Genomic DNA, 14,403 nt, shown 5'->3' with positions numbered 1-14,403 from the left:
TATGATATTTGTGAGGAAACAGTAATACTGAACATTTACCATGGTCTAATATAGCCATTATATGCATCTTTTGACGATTTTAAAACCTAAAAATTATAAAGCGTTGCAACGCGAAACGATTGAATAATTTGGAGAGTTCTGTTTTTGTCGTTAAATTTTGTGAAACTACGAAGATTGCTTATATAAGGTATAAAATACGTCAAGTATGTGTACTCGGCGGAATAGCTCAGTAGGCTAAAGCGTTTTTACTTCAGGACTCTGGCAGGACTCCAGGGGTCACAGGTTCGAAACCTGCTCCGGGCAATGTTCTTTTCCTTTTTTTAATTTTATTCTTGATTTTTTACTGAAGCCTTTACGATCCAATGTTTACATTTATCAATATAAAGCATTTAATGAATGAATTAAAAAATGCCAAAATCTGTGAAAAGGCCCCTAGAGTTGTATTAACACTTGTATGTATTAACCTTGTTGAGAAAGGTTTCCTACGTGTACCTGATTAAATGTTTTGTGCTATCGGACTTGTGAGGAAAGACTGAATTTAAGATGAATCAGATTTACAAAAATGCTCAATTGAAAGTTTTGCTCGACAAATATCAAGTAGTCGAGATATAATCATATATCACAAAAACCGGATATCATACGTCACATATACCAGTATAACACTTTGTTAAAATATTCAACTTTACAGCAAAATATTATATTCCTGTTAACTGTCATCCGCTATATCTGTTACAGATTGAATGATTATATCGACTTGGTACGGAATCCTGATAGTGCCATCTATAATCTCGCCCTTCTTCCACCAAGGGCGACACACGAAGCGATACACGATATTTTGCGCGATACACTAACCGACGCGCGAGAATGTACCAAGAAATATCGTCCTTGTGTAGGTAGCCCAAAAGGCGATATATCGTGGTAAATATCGCATGTCGCTTCGTGTATCGCGCAAAATATCGTGGTTCGCTTCGTGTATCGCGAAAAATATCGTGTATCGCTTTGAGTATCGCGCAAAATATCGTGTCTCGCGTTCAAAGGGCGACACACGAAACAAGAAGCGACACACGATATTTTGCGCGACAGACGAAGCGAAACACGATATTTTATTATTCAACTATCGTCCATATTACATTGTATCCGAATCTAGTGTATCGCGGTCTAATTTCAGACCGCGACACAAGGCACAAAAAGCGATACTCGATATGTTGCGCGATACACGAAGCGACACGCGATATTTGTACTGTCCAAATATCGCTGTAATAATATCGCCTGTCGACTTTCGTGTTTTCAAAAAATCAGGGGGGACAAAAAGGGGATATTTTTACGTGATCAAGCATGTGCATCAAGCATGGACGCAGCCATATTGATAATAAATGGTTAAAAATTACTGTAACACCGTTTAAAAAAACGCGAGAGTCGACAGGCGATATTATTATTATTTTTATCTTTTTTAAAAATTTCTATTATACTATTAATAGTATACATTAATAGTTATGTGCATTTTGAAAACGCGCAACGCCTTGGATATATAACACGTGTGTGTGTACTTAAGTTATGCATAGCTTCCCAATGTGTCGCGCTTGACTATGCACATTGATTCGTGCTCCAAAAAGGTTTGTAAAACTCGATTATCAGAGTGTCCAATTAGTTGAAAGTCTCTGTTATCCGAAGTGTCCCTTATCGGGAATCAAAGTGTCTGCAAATTCATGATAATTATTCGTTTATATTTCATTGAACACTACGAAATTTCAGTATTCGAAGCACAGTGATAACTCTACATGCTTGAATATTAAACAAATTCTTTCAATATTTCTTAGTAGTTTTTATTTGTTGAAATGTTTGCTTTGCATACAGGCCATGCTTTTTACAGACCGAATTCGCTATTTTTTAGGGTAAAATGTACCATTCTTCCTTGATTTTTTTTTCATCCCAATAAAAAAGGATACATCATGTATCAAATCGACTATGTGCCATGTCTAAAACACTTATCTTTAGTATATAACTTAAACAAAAACTGGGGAACTTAACTCTCGCGCGTAGCTTTTGTTTTTCTCTGTTATCGAAGTGACACCGGTAATCAAAGTATCCGCATTACAAGCGTGTAACTTTGAAATTTAAGATAATTTAAAACAAGAATATATTGTGTTTAACACATAAACGCTTATGATTATTTCACAAACAAAAAAAAGAACAACAAGTATGTTAATCGAATTCGCCTCTGAAATCTAGAACGACGAGGTTTGCTTCGTCGTGTACACCTTCATTCGTCGGATAAATTCCAGTACACAAATACCCTAGCCGAATATTCTTTGAATGCTATGTGTATCGTCTTTTTTTCTGTGAATTCCCAAATCGTTGATTGTTTGAACTTAAAACTCTAATAAAGAAATTATTCTGTTAATATTTAAAAAAAGACCGTTCAGCGCATGCTCGCATATTCGATGCGAGTGTTAAAAATAAGATATTATTAAAGGTTCATGATGTATTATTAAAATACTCTTACATACAATAAATTTTATTTAAAAAAAACCATACACAATGTACTTGGATTTTGTTAAATTAACCCTTATGATTTTAGTTTTATGCATTTTACATACATTTAAATGATTTGCATGATTTTTATAATAAAATTGAAATCTTCATGTTTATCAAATTACACATTCAAACACGTTCCCTATAAAATTCAGGGGATAAGAAAATCCTATCAAAACAGAACCCTCAAAATACCTCAAAGGCTGAAATACCAGAAGCAGCACTAGACGGAGAGCACGGTAACATGAACATATCGAGTTCATGCCAGAAGGTGCAACTGAACACGTTAAAAGCAACACTGGTATTTCAGAGGAAATCCGATGCTTATTTCTAGAGCACTGGAATGATTGGAGCAGCTGGTATCGCAAATTGCTAATGGAAATTATAATGTATCTAAACATTGTGTGCGAAGGGTTTATTCCAATGGGATAGGTAGCACATGTAAATGAATAAATGAACAAAGTTGATGAAAACGAGATTGACGTTCTTGGTGTTCTGGATTATAATGGATAAAAGGGGGTCGAAATCAGCATTGTGATTATTGTTGTTTTTTTTCAATGTTCGTTTTGTTTAAAATAAATTTAAGTTATGGTATACTCTTCTTTTTCAAACCACTATCCTTAATAAAGAAAATACCATAAATGATCGTTATTAATTTGAATATTGGTGTAAGGTTCAACTGACTAGGAAATCAGATGAACCTATTGCATTATATTTCAAGAAGTTGCAATAGTATTAGGAGCAATGAGCGTGCACACTTCGCGTCACCAGTTAGATATCAGTGCAAATGTAAAATGATAATGCATTAGCTTCATGTGGAAACACAACTTGCGTGGTTAGCGTGGTGAGAGTCAAGACAGTGTGCCGAGTTCTAGTCATTTTAAAAATGATATCCATTACTTTTATAATTACAATCCTAGGGTTTTGGTGTCCTGTGGATACGGCAAATCGAGGTATGTTGTTGCAGTGTACTTGTTTATCTGCCATTAGCTGTTTCATTCCTACGCAAATGTCATGCAACGTTAATCATGCGGCTTTCACTTGTGTTTTATAAAAATATAATGTGTGCAAACGAGCACGTGTACTTTTCATACCATATTACAATAAATATATGGATGCCATCCAGGGTGTCCGTCTCACCATATTGTTGTATCAAATAATTACGTGTACTTACTTATACCTCTATTGTGTCTTGTAATTATTGCTTAGGCAATTTAATGTATAATACTTTTCACGAACAAATAAATACAACTAGCACAAGACTATGTTTAAGACGTTAAAGACTAAGTATAAGATAAAGAACAGATCTCAATGTTTAAAACAGCAGTCAAGGTTATGGATGTGTGTAATACATTCAGAAATGTTTACGAACGCGTTCTTTCCGGCTCTAAGAATTCCAAAGATTCTTCTCGACTCTTCCATTGTGTGCATTCACCTGTCAGTCTGGATAATTGATGTCAAGATTAGGTACACAGCACTCTTACATGTGGACATTGTGTGCTCAGTACAAAGGGTTTAAAAGCAATGCCTGACAGAATAAGTAAATGCACTCACGTATTTCAAAACGAACTGTACATATGGTGATAACGCCGGAGCATGCATACACAATGTTTCGAACAACTAGTAATTAATTCACCCACCGATCAACTTTCAGATCAACTTTCAACATGTTTAGCTTCAAACGATCAATTAATTATTTTGAACGACCCGAGTATTTGACAGCCAAACAATAATCTACTTGAACCAACAAATGTTATTATTGTTTTATGTGTTTATAGTTTTTTATATCTGCAAATGGAATAGCTGAGAATCGCGAGGGAATAATTTTAAGTGTTTTATTTTACATGGTATTTACTCAATCGTGATACATACCCACCATATGTTTGTGAGATTATATTTTTATGTAAACTAGGATTGGTAAGGTTTTCACGAGACTTTGATATCGATTTAGTAAACTTGAAGGAACTGAACATTTTGTGTTACATTTGACAATTGTTCGTTCAGACGATAGTTGCATTGCGTGATATTATTTTTCAATGACTGTGTCATGATATTATTACTTTACATGTAGACACTGGCTATCAGGTGTAAAAAGGCACTGATTACACAATATTGAAAGAATAGTTGGTCAGCATGTGGTAAAGAGTATAGTTTCACTGGAAATAAAATACAAAAAAATACAAAAATTGCATATAACCTCGGTTTGTAAAAGCTATATTTGCTTTTAATTTGTAGAATTGATATATGGTATCTACATGCATGTGTATTGGTTTAAGCCGTTACAATTAAATTAGTGTTGTTAAATCGAGTAAATGAACAAGTATATTTCGTAACGCCAGCTTGCCTTTTTACTGAATAGCGATATTATTTTTTTGGTTTGGTTCACTATACAGTTTTGTAGCAAAATGAAAACACGTTTCATGGTATTTTGTAGCAACGTTCAACTTATTTTTTTGTTTAACAGTAAAACAAATCGAGCTTAAATGCAAATTAAAACAAAATATAAACACATCATCCAAGAGAAAAAACGCTTAAAATGCATTAATATTGATACAATTTACAAATCTTAATAATATAAAACAATATTAATAATTAAAATTGTAAATGGTTCCGAAACAAAGATTAAACATCCGGAGGTATAAAACACAGTTCCGTTGAAACAAGTGTGTACATTGGTAACACACATGAGTGTTTAAAACCAGTTTTGCAATAACTAATGTGCATTATATTTGACCTTAATCATCAAGTGTAATGGTGAAATTAGGTTATCCTGTTGATACGGCTGATCGAGATATGTGTTTGCATAGTTCTTGTTTATCTTTCATTAGATATTATATTCGTGTGCTTCAATCCGATGTTAATCATCAGACTCGTAGTTGTGTGTTTTGATAATATAATGTGTGGAGACTAGCGCTAGCACAAAAATAATAATTATTATAATAACAACAATAATAATAATAATACTAGTAATAATAATAATAATAATAATAATAATAATAATAATAATAATAATAATAATAATAATAATAATAATAAAATGAATATTAATAATATTAATAATAATATTAATTATAAATAAATTTGAATAGGCACGTTATGCTGTAAAGTGTTACAATTTTGGAGACCGGATTTGTACTGATTCGTTAAAAATGCACTACCCAGGGAACCAGCAAAATGTAGATTATGTGAAACAGTAAATATGCTCAATGATTTGAATTGCTATTGTTATTTTTTTTAATCCCGTGTCTTATACTTTTGTGCTGACTTTCACTTTGCTTTTATTATCAATGGTTCTTTAATATACATGTATTTTGAACCGAACCCAACACTGGTTGTCCAGAAGAAAACGCACTGATAATTATATTGAATTGAATGTTGGTTGTAAATTGTATAGTTCAACTGGAAGATAAAATACAACATTTTAGTATAAATGCGTCATCAAATCTATATTTGGTTAAAATGTGTTGAAGAAAACAACGTTTGAATTCTTGATACATATTAATAATTAATAGTGAATCGACCTCCATGCTTTTTTAATTAAGCAGTTTTAAATACATCAATTGTGTTGTTTATTCGAGTAAATGCACCAGTATATTTTATAACACCAGAATCCGTTATAAATGACTAGCGGTAGCGTTTAGTTAGTTTGGTCAACCATCCCATTTCCGAAGCAAACTGTAAACACGTTTCTGATTATTTTGTTACATCTCCCGATGGCTTTTTAGTTTGCTTGTTTAGAAATGAGCACACATTTAAATTGTATGTACATAAATCAGAGATGGACACAAAAGGCATCAAGGAAACAACAACAACAACAAATATATAAATAACAATAAAATTTAAGAGCAATAGTAAAAAAACACAAAATTAAGTAAAGGTGAGACCGAAACCTATATACTAGGTAGGCTAAACAACAGTTAAGGTTATAAACAGAGCTTCTTTGAAATAAAACAGGGTTGTTTGAGGCCAGTTTTGAATATACCTTCGTATAACTTAAATGTGACTTAAATCATCAATTGAAATTAAAATGCACGTACGCTTACATGTTTTGTGAATATTCTTTCTTACTGTTATGAAAAAGAAAAGTTTAGGTTTGCAACGTACATAACCTACACAACACATAAACGCGCACCAGAGTTAGACTCTTCATGTTAGGGAATGTGTTCACATCCATGAAAAATCACATTTGTATCGCAACCGTCACTATAAACCACAAGCCGACCATTTTTTCTTTCAATACCTTTTTGTATTAGTGTATTTTTCTATCAAGAAGCAATGTCTACACGCAACGGATAGTGCTTCACAAGTATGGTCATGGCCATAATTGATATTCTGCAATGAAGCGCTGGCCTGATTAAAAAAAATGCTTTAACGAAAAAATGTTAAAACAAATAATCGATTTTACCGTCCTATGCTTCGAAACACGCCCTTCGAAGTCCCTACTAATGCGTACATAACCCCTTTGATGTATATGCTAATAAAGTAGTTTGCAAATACGAACTATAGAAAGCAGCTTAACATATTGATAATTGCATAAATGAATATAGTTGCTTAACAATTATAGATTTTCGACATATTAAACAATATTTAACTCATTTGGTGGTTCATATCTTCACGTGCCATTTAATTGCTGCACGTGTACAGAATAGCATCATATGCTTAGACGAGATAACAGGCCAACAGGGGAGTGCCATATTGTTATACAGATCTCTTTGATGCCTTTGATGTCCGTATTTGCATCGCGTCTGGCTAGATTCTGCATTCACTATCATTCGTAAGTGAAGTATGAGATTGATGGGTTTTTTTATTATTATATCATTACTGATTTTCACAAATAAAACACGTTATGTTCAGAAAGCTTTAAAATACATGTATTGCAACAGGTTCGCACTCTAAAATACCGTTTAGAAGATGCAAAGAGAAACAAAATTAACGCGATGAACGTCATCAAACTCATCAATTGTTTGCAAACCCGTAACAAAATTAATTTAACAGTCATTGTGTGTAAGTTCATCCATTGGCAAACGCGTGTGAAATTTCAACATTCGGGACAGTATAACTCGTATATATTATTATATCGATGTAGATAGATTGTCTTGGAAAAGAACATTTTGCTCAAATTTTGGATCGTTATTGCTTTGTAAATGAGTCTTATAACCTCTTCATTACTTCCTGTCTTGTCATTATGTTTTCTGTTCAGTTTCAGATGTTTATTTTCAGGTACTTATATTAGTGTTATTTTCTATTAGTGAGACATAATTCCTTGCACTTGTATGATGCAGAGGAGAATTGTCTTTATCGTCCAAAACTATAACATTTCTTCTAAATTGAATAAATCCCCGAAAAGAATAAGGTTTATTTTTCAGTTTTTATCTGAGGCAAATTATACCGTCAATCTATTTATATGTGGAGATAGACAATCTTTCTCCAAGCTTCCAGAGATGCATCCCGACCGATCATAAGCAACACATAAAACAATTCAAATACAAATTTTGATATCAACGTGCGTGTCTTCGCTTAAAGCGTAGGTGAAATATTTAAACACGTTATGTTGCATTTCAGACCATCTGAAAGTATTTGTGCGTAAAATGAAAAAAAATATTAAAAGTCATATTTACATTTTTTATTTATGTATGAAAGTCACTGTTATTTTTGATAAGAAATTATGGTTCATGTTTATATCGTTTCAAAATGTTATGATACGATTCGAAACATAGTCATGCCATTCAAAATAAGACAGTAAAGTGTATGTGGGAAGCTGAATATACCTTTGCAAAACTTTTTTTTTAAATGTTTATGTTTATAACCTCAGACATTTATAATTCTGGACGTTTCACAGAATAACACCTATGGTACAATAATAAGATAATAAAAACATGCCCATGCGGAGTTGCCAGGGTATTGAAAGTATGATCTCTTTGATGTCTTTGATGTCTGTTTGGAATTTCACCTAGGATTTATATCTTAACTGTCTGGATTCAGCATACTTAACCTGTACAGTCTGTATATTAATTATCATCGCCTTTCAAAAATACTTTATCAGTGGATACATAGCTTTTTTTTAAATGGGAGAACATCTACACTACATCTAAGCAATGTATGCGTTTTTCGTGTACTGTATGTGGATTTCCGATTTGGTGGTAAAACTGAACACTATTAATAGCAAAATGCATGTAATGATTATATTTACATTGGAACTTTAAATTTGTTTATTAAAAAGAAAAGTTATGTCAAATGTTTAGTTTTTGCTACCATTTTGCAACTTTATGTTCATACCTCATGTTTAATAACTGTTATATGACGATTGAATAGTAAAAATGTCGTTTCTTGTTACATATCTTCTGGCATGACATCATATTTAAACATAGCTTAAGAAAAATAGCACTAACAGATATGAGATAAGAATTTACCGGCCTTATATTTAGGAGTGAGTACACCCCTTTTATACGCCACGTTTTTATCTACTATAAAACATAAATAACAACGTTTTGCAATTGGTTCCGAGCATTTTTTTTAATAAGTATGGAACGAGAGGTAGGTAATCCATGTTCATTTTATGATAACCAGTTTTCCTAGACGCGTCATTATATTGCATTTCGGACAATTAGAGATTGACATGTGAAGGTTATGTCTGGTATTTAGTGTCAAGGCGAGGACCAAAGTCTGCACGGTGAATTGAGCTTCGGTAGGAGATAAGAGTAACTGACACTTCTGATGTTTTGTGAGAAACAAAACAGACTTTGCTTAAATCAAGCTCGTGATGAAAAATTAAATGTGGACAAAAATGTAATAAGGTTGAAATATTGCGATATTTCATTTTACTCGTGGATGATTAAAACGGAAAATAATTTGAATTACACAAAATTGTATGTTATATATTTATTTGGTGTTTCTAATGTTAACTATATATTCGGTGTTTCAACGACTTGTGTCATTACTTACATGAAGCTTCGAGCGCAACTTATATGAATGGATATTATACAAGCACAATAAATACTTAATAAAATATGTATATACTCTGTAAAAGAATAAAGTTGACCTTATTCCATTTCCATAATGATAATGCATAATACTTGATGAACCATAGACGTAAACTATTGTTGCAATCAGTTCCGCATTTTACATTGATTATGTGCATTGAATCAGTTTTGTACAAACTACAAGTCACTTGGTGTCATTGTGGCATAATTAAAAGTTAACTTCTATACAACAGAAAAAAATGACAATAGCTATCACAAAAATGAAAGTTAAATAGTTAACACGAGGAGTTTGCTCTGTCAAAGTGCACTAACATCAAATGGCTCATTTCCGCACATGTCCAGTTAACGCCAAATTAGCTATAATATAACGCGTTTGTAAACAAGAGGCAGTGATGCTGACGTGTATTCATTTTCATGACTATCCACGTTTGTAGTTAAATGCCCTTTAAAGACAGCATACAAACCTTGTCTGTTTACGAAAATATAAAGCATTCCTGTTACACTTTTAATAATTAAAGGGATTGAGTCACTAACATAAATAAATCAATGTTATTTGGTTTACATAATAATACAATTATAATGCGCCTTTCAAAAAATGAAGTTAGAAGAAACACAAATTAATTAATTATTATATATTGAATAAACTAATATAAATACATTGTAAAATGTACATTCAGTAGAGAAAATTACATTTAATCACATTTCACGCATTTAATAAATTCATTGGGATATTAAAGCATCCAATAATATGAAATAAGGCAAAGCCTCAAAGCGAGCTCGATTAATGTTTAATAGAAGAAACTAACAAAAAAAATTAATAAAGATGATATTTAAATATAATTATTTAATAAAGATGATATTTAAATATAATTATTATAGGCACTTCCTAACAGAAGAACGTACGTGGAGTTCTCAAAGACTGGTAATACTATAGGCACTGGTATAAAAAATAAGGAAATGAACTTTTAATTATTATGTTAATCAGCAATTAAACAACAAACGGACCATATTAAAGGGTTTCATGTGACCTGATGAACAGAACGTTTAGCCCAAACCCCCGCCCAAAACAGATTGTCACACTATCAGTTGCCAGCCTTGCAACCACAGGTTTACCTACGAAGGTCAGATCGGGATTCGAACCCGAATCCACCCATGAGCCATCTGATGATAATGATCATATGATATTGGCTTGGGTTGCTCTACCAATTAAGCAATCTGACCTTTTGAAAAATATATAGGTAAACTGAAATGCTGTATAATAGCATGATTACCTTGCTTAGGAAAATTTTACAAAGAATAACATTTAATTAATATTTTGTTATAATTAAAAACAGTATATTGTCAGTTCCAAAGCTCACATGAGGTAATGTTTGAAAAGCCCATAAAAGCTTCTTTTTGTAAAAACGGTGCTTATTTGCCGACTGTTTATAGTTCACCTCATTTTGCACAAATCTAGTAAAGTATATATGGTTCGAATACCAACTGCGGATAAGAGCAACAGAACAGTCCTTGCAACTAAATAACTCTAATATTTTTTTAAGTAATTATCTAAACCATAAAGTGACCTATACTTCGATAATTATGTATACCTGAAGAGAAGATAGATCGAAAGTGAAAGTTGCGTAACATATGAAACTATCAACAAATTGTGCAGTAAACAAAGATTGGTACATACCAAGGACATATATATTAATCTAGTATGTATGTCCTTGGCATTACCTTTTTAAAACACTAAACAATAAACTAGATTAAACAGTGTAAAAATTTAGAACATCCAACTGTTGCTACCTTCTCAATTATAATTTTCAGGTGCACATCATCGTCACTGGCATCAGCAATGATTTTTCCATGTTGCATACTGTACTAAGATATCACAAGGGCCAGGTTTTTTTGAACATTTAAAGTAACTTCAAATTACCATAATTGAGGAATAAATGCAAGGTAGGTCAGTGATAATTATGTCACCCACCAAAACATGTTATTTAATACCATTTATATAACACTTTGATAATTTTACACTTGTAAGTATATTTTTTTAATAACCAAAATACTAGGATTAATTTAATTTGTATATTCCTAACTACTGTTTAAAAGTCATTTAGCGACAGTCACGTCACCCACCGTACTCTAGGTAGCGACTATCACGTCACCCACCGTACTCAAGGTAAAGACTGTCAAGTCAGCCACCGCACTACAGGTAGCAACTGTCACGTCACCCACCTCAAAGTTATTTATATCTGATTTGAATTTATGTTTTAAATATGATTAATCACATTTGATCACATGGATCACATCTTTTGATTGCTTGAATCAATCAAATTTTATAGTATCTATAAATATAGCACTATTTGTCGTAATAATCAAATAATTAATTTAGAATGTTCTTTACCAGAAAGGTTAGCTCAGATATCAATAAGGGCACTATCTCCCTCACTATGCGATATTGTCAAAGGTAGCAATATTTGTTTGAATCATGCCATTTTGTGAGTCATAAAAATTAAGCTTAATTCTTGTTGTTGTTTTTCAATAGAAGAGAATAGATATCTAGAATATAACCACTGATATATAATTTTTGATGAGATAATAAAGTTTGGTCATGTTGAAATGATACTCAAATGTGATTTACCACCTTTAAATTTAAATGTAATGCATGACTAAGACAGTGAAAGAAAAATAAATACACTATATGAAATGATTATGAAATCGAGTATTTGACTGTGCAGGTTGTTGTTTTAAAAAGTTGGTACCTGCGTACATGCCGAACCAATCGTGTGTTTGTTCCTCAATGGCAATCGTCCAATAAATAATAGCACTTTTTTTACTTGTTTTGTCATCATTTTATATAAAAAATGCGAGTAGCCGTCGTTGTTGACACTTGCTATGTACACACACAACGGTGACGTCATTTGTTACTTGGATAAATTTGGTGATGACGTCATCGAACGGGGAAGTCCCTGAATGAAGACACATGTTTTACACGAAGAATGCTGATGCTTTATTCGAAATATTTAGACAATAACACACGGCAGAGCTGGGCCGGGCGTCTATAATCGGCCCGCTGCCGACATAACGGCCCGAGGGCCATTATTCGGCAAGGGCCGATTGTAGACGCCCGGCCCAGCTCTGTCGTGTGTTATCGTTTATATCACATATCATACTATTTTGGTCCTCCACGAACATTTATACAGAAACAGCTTTCCGTACTTTTATTTTCATTTAATTGATTACGCAGTTTATGACGTACCTCATGTGACGTCATTTCAATGACGAAACTACCTAGACTCTCTGGATTTTAGGACAACAACAAATCGGACTTGGAGTGTTTTATGTAACAGTTGAATATTTTGTTAAGCATCGAACGATTAGTGTGTGTGTTTACGATGGATTAATATAATATTATGAATGTGAATAACAGTGTTGGGATATAAAACTGGAATGAAACTGGTGAGACTGCATTTTCGATTTCGTTAAAATGTCGACTCGAATAAGGCGATGTTTTGTTGAACAATTGATGGATTATGCCTAAATTTAAGATAAGCGTCAGTGAATGGTTAAAAGGGTAATTTCTTTGATGAATACGTCCTTCCTTTGTCAGTCGATCAAAGAATGTCTATCCTCAAAGAATTGCCTGCTTACATCCAGTCCTTTTAAATGGAAAAGATGGATGGCGATGAAGAAATGTGTCCAGAATTTACTTCGTCATGGAAGCAAATTAAATTTTACGAAAAAAAACATGGTTATAACACAACTTCGGTGAGTAGAACCAGGGCTTTTTTTCCTCCTTTATGAGTGGCCGTGGAAGGACATTTCACAATTTTGAAAAGGACAATTCACAAACCTAACATGGCCGTGAATTTTTATAAAATGGGCCGTTTTTCACAATTTTAATAATTTCACGACTCAGTTTTTCACAATTTTAAGAAGTTCGCGACTCAATTTTTCACAATTTTGAAAAGTTCGCGACTCAATTTGTCACAATTTTGAAAAGATTGCAACTCATTTTTTCACAATTTTGAAAAGTTCGCGACTCATTTTTTCACAAAGTAAGGGGGTTAGGGCCGCTTCACAAAGTCAGGAAAAAAAGCCCTGGTAGAACAATAACCAGTAGATGATGTTTAACTTCTTTATGGCTAAGACTGATTGTGGACGCCATATTGTTCAGTATTAGCCGCGCGATCCCATTCTTTTCTGATATGAAAAATCGGCCCTAGGGCTGATATAATTTATATTGGCCCGCTAGATATGATTAACGGCCCGCTCGCGACGTCATTTTGTTACTATTTATAGTAACGATATGTGATATAGCGCTATAGTAACAATAAATACAGAGAAGAATTTTAAAATATTTAAAAGCCGTAAATTTGATCATTCTTATCTTTTTTATCATTATGATCAATCAGGAGACGCTGGTTATTTACTTCGAACATTTCCAGTTCCGGTTTCGGATATTGCGGATATCCGGTTATTGCGCGCGCAGATACCAAACTTCAAAACAACAACCTGTAGATCTACAGTCAAATACAGGTGTTACCGTAATGTGAGCTTCGCTCGCTAAAAAGTAAATGCGTTGATTTCAGTGAAGGATAGTAATATGATTATAGGTGCTACCTAATTTACGGGCAAAGACTTTTTAAGTTTATTTGATAACCATGTATTTTTAATATATATATGGACATGATTGTGTTAAAAATATTATAATTGTTGCAATAATTAAGTAATGCATCCAAAAAAAAAAATCAATCTTAAAACGAGTTAAGCTAGCTTAAAGATCTAGCATCTTTTATAAAAAAAATCTAGCCACAGGAAATTAAAGCTGGTTCAGTGGCTGTGGTATAGTGGGTGGGGTGTCTGCTAACTGGCTTAGTCATAGGAAGGTCTCAGTATTGTTCCC

The 14,403-nt window shown here is 32.9% G+C and overlaps 1 protein-coding gene across 2 annotated transcripts in view; it reads left to right on the top strand.

Moving 5' to 3' along the window:
• Window positions 1–2,879: 2,879 nt before the first annotated feature.
• Window positions 2,880–14,403, top strand: part of LOC127851400 (neuronal acetylcholine receptor subunit alpha-6-like) — a 46,614-nt gene continuing 35,090 nt past the window's right edge. Inside the window, exon 1 of one of the 2 annotated variants that reach the window (XM_052385166.1) lies at window positions 2,880–3,485. In XM_052385166.1, the coding sequence (XP_052241126.1) occupies window positions 3,419–3,485 (67 nt within the window). In that variant the 5' untranslated portion in view covers window positions 2,880–3,418. Of the gene's footprint in view, window positions 3,486–13,990; window positions 14,071–14,403 lie in introns of those variants that run through there. The other variant, XM_052385167.1, reaches the window with a different exon arrangement.

Source organism: Dreissena polymorpha, chromosome 11 (assembly GCF_020536995.1).
Source record: "Dreissena polymorpha isolate Duluth1 chromosome 11, UMN_Dpol_1.0, whole genome shotgun sequence".
NCBI classification, from domain to species: domain Eukaryota; kingdom Metazoa; phylum Mollusca; class Bivalvia; order Myida; family Dreissenidae; genus Dreissena; species Dreissena polymorpha.
This window is presented reverse-complemented; position numbering and strand designations above follow the sequence as displayed.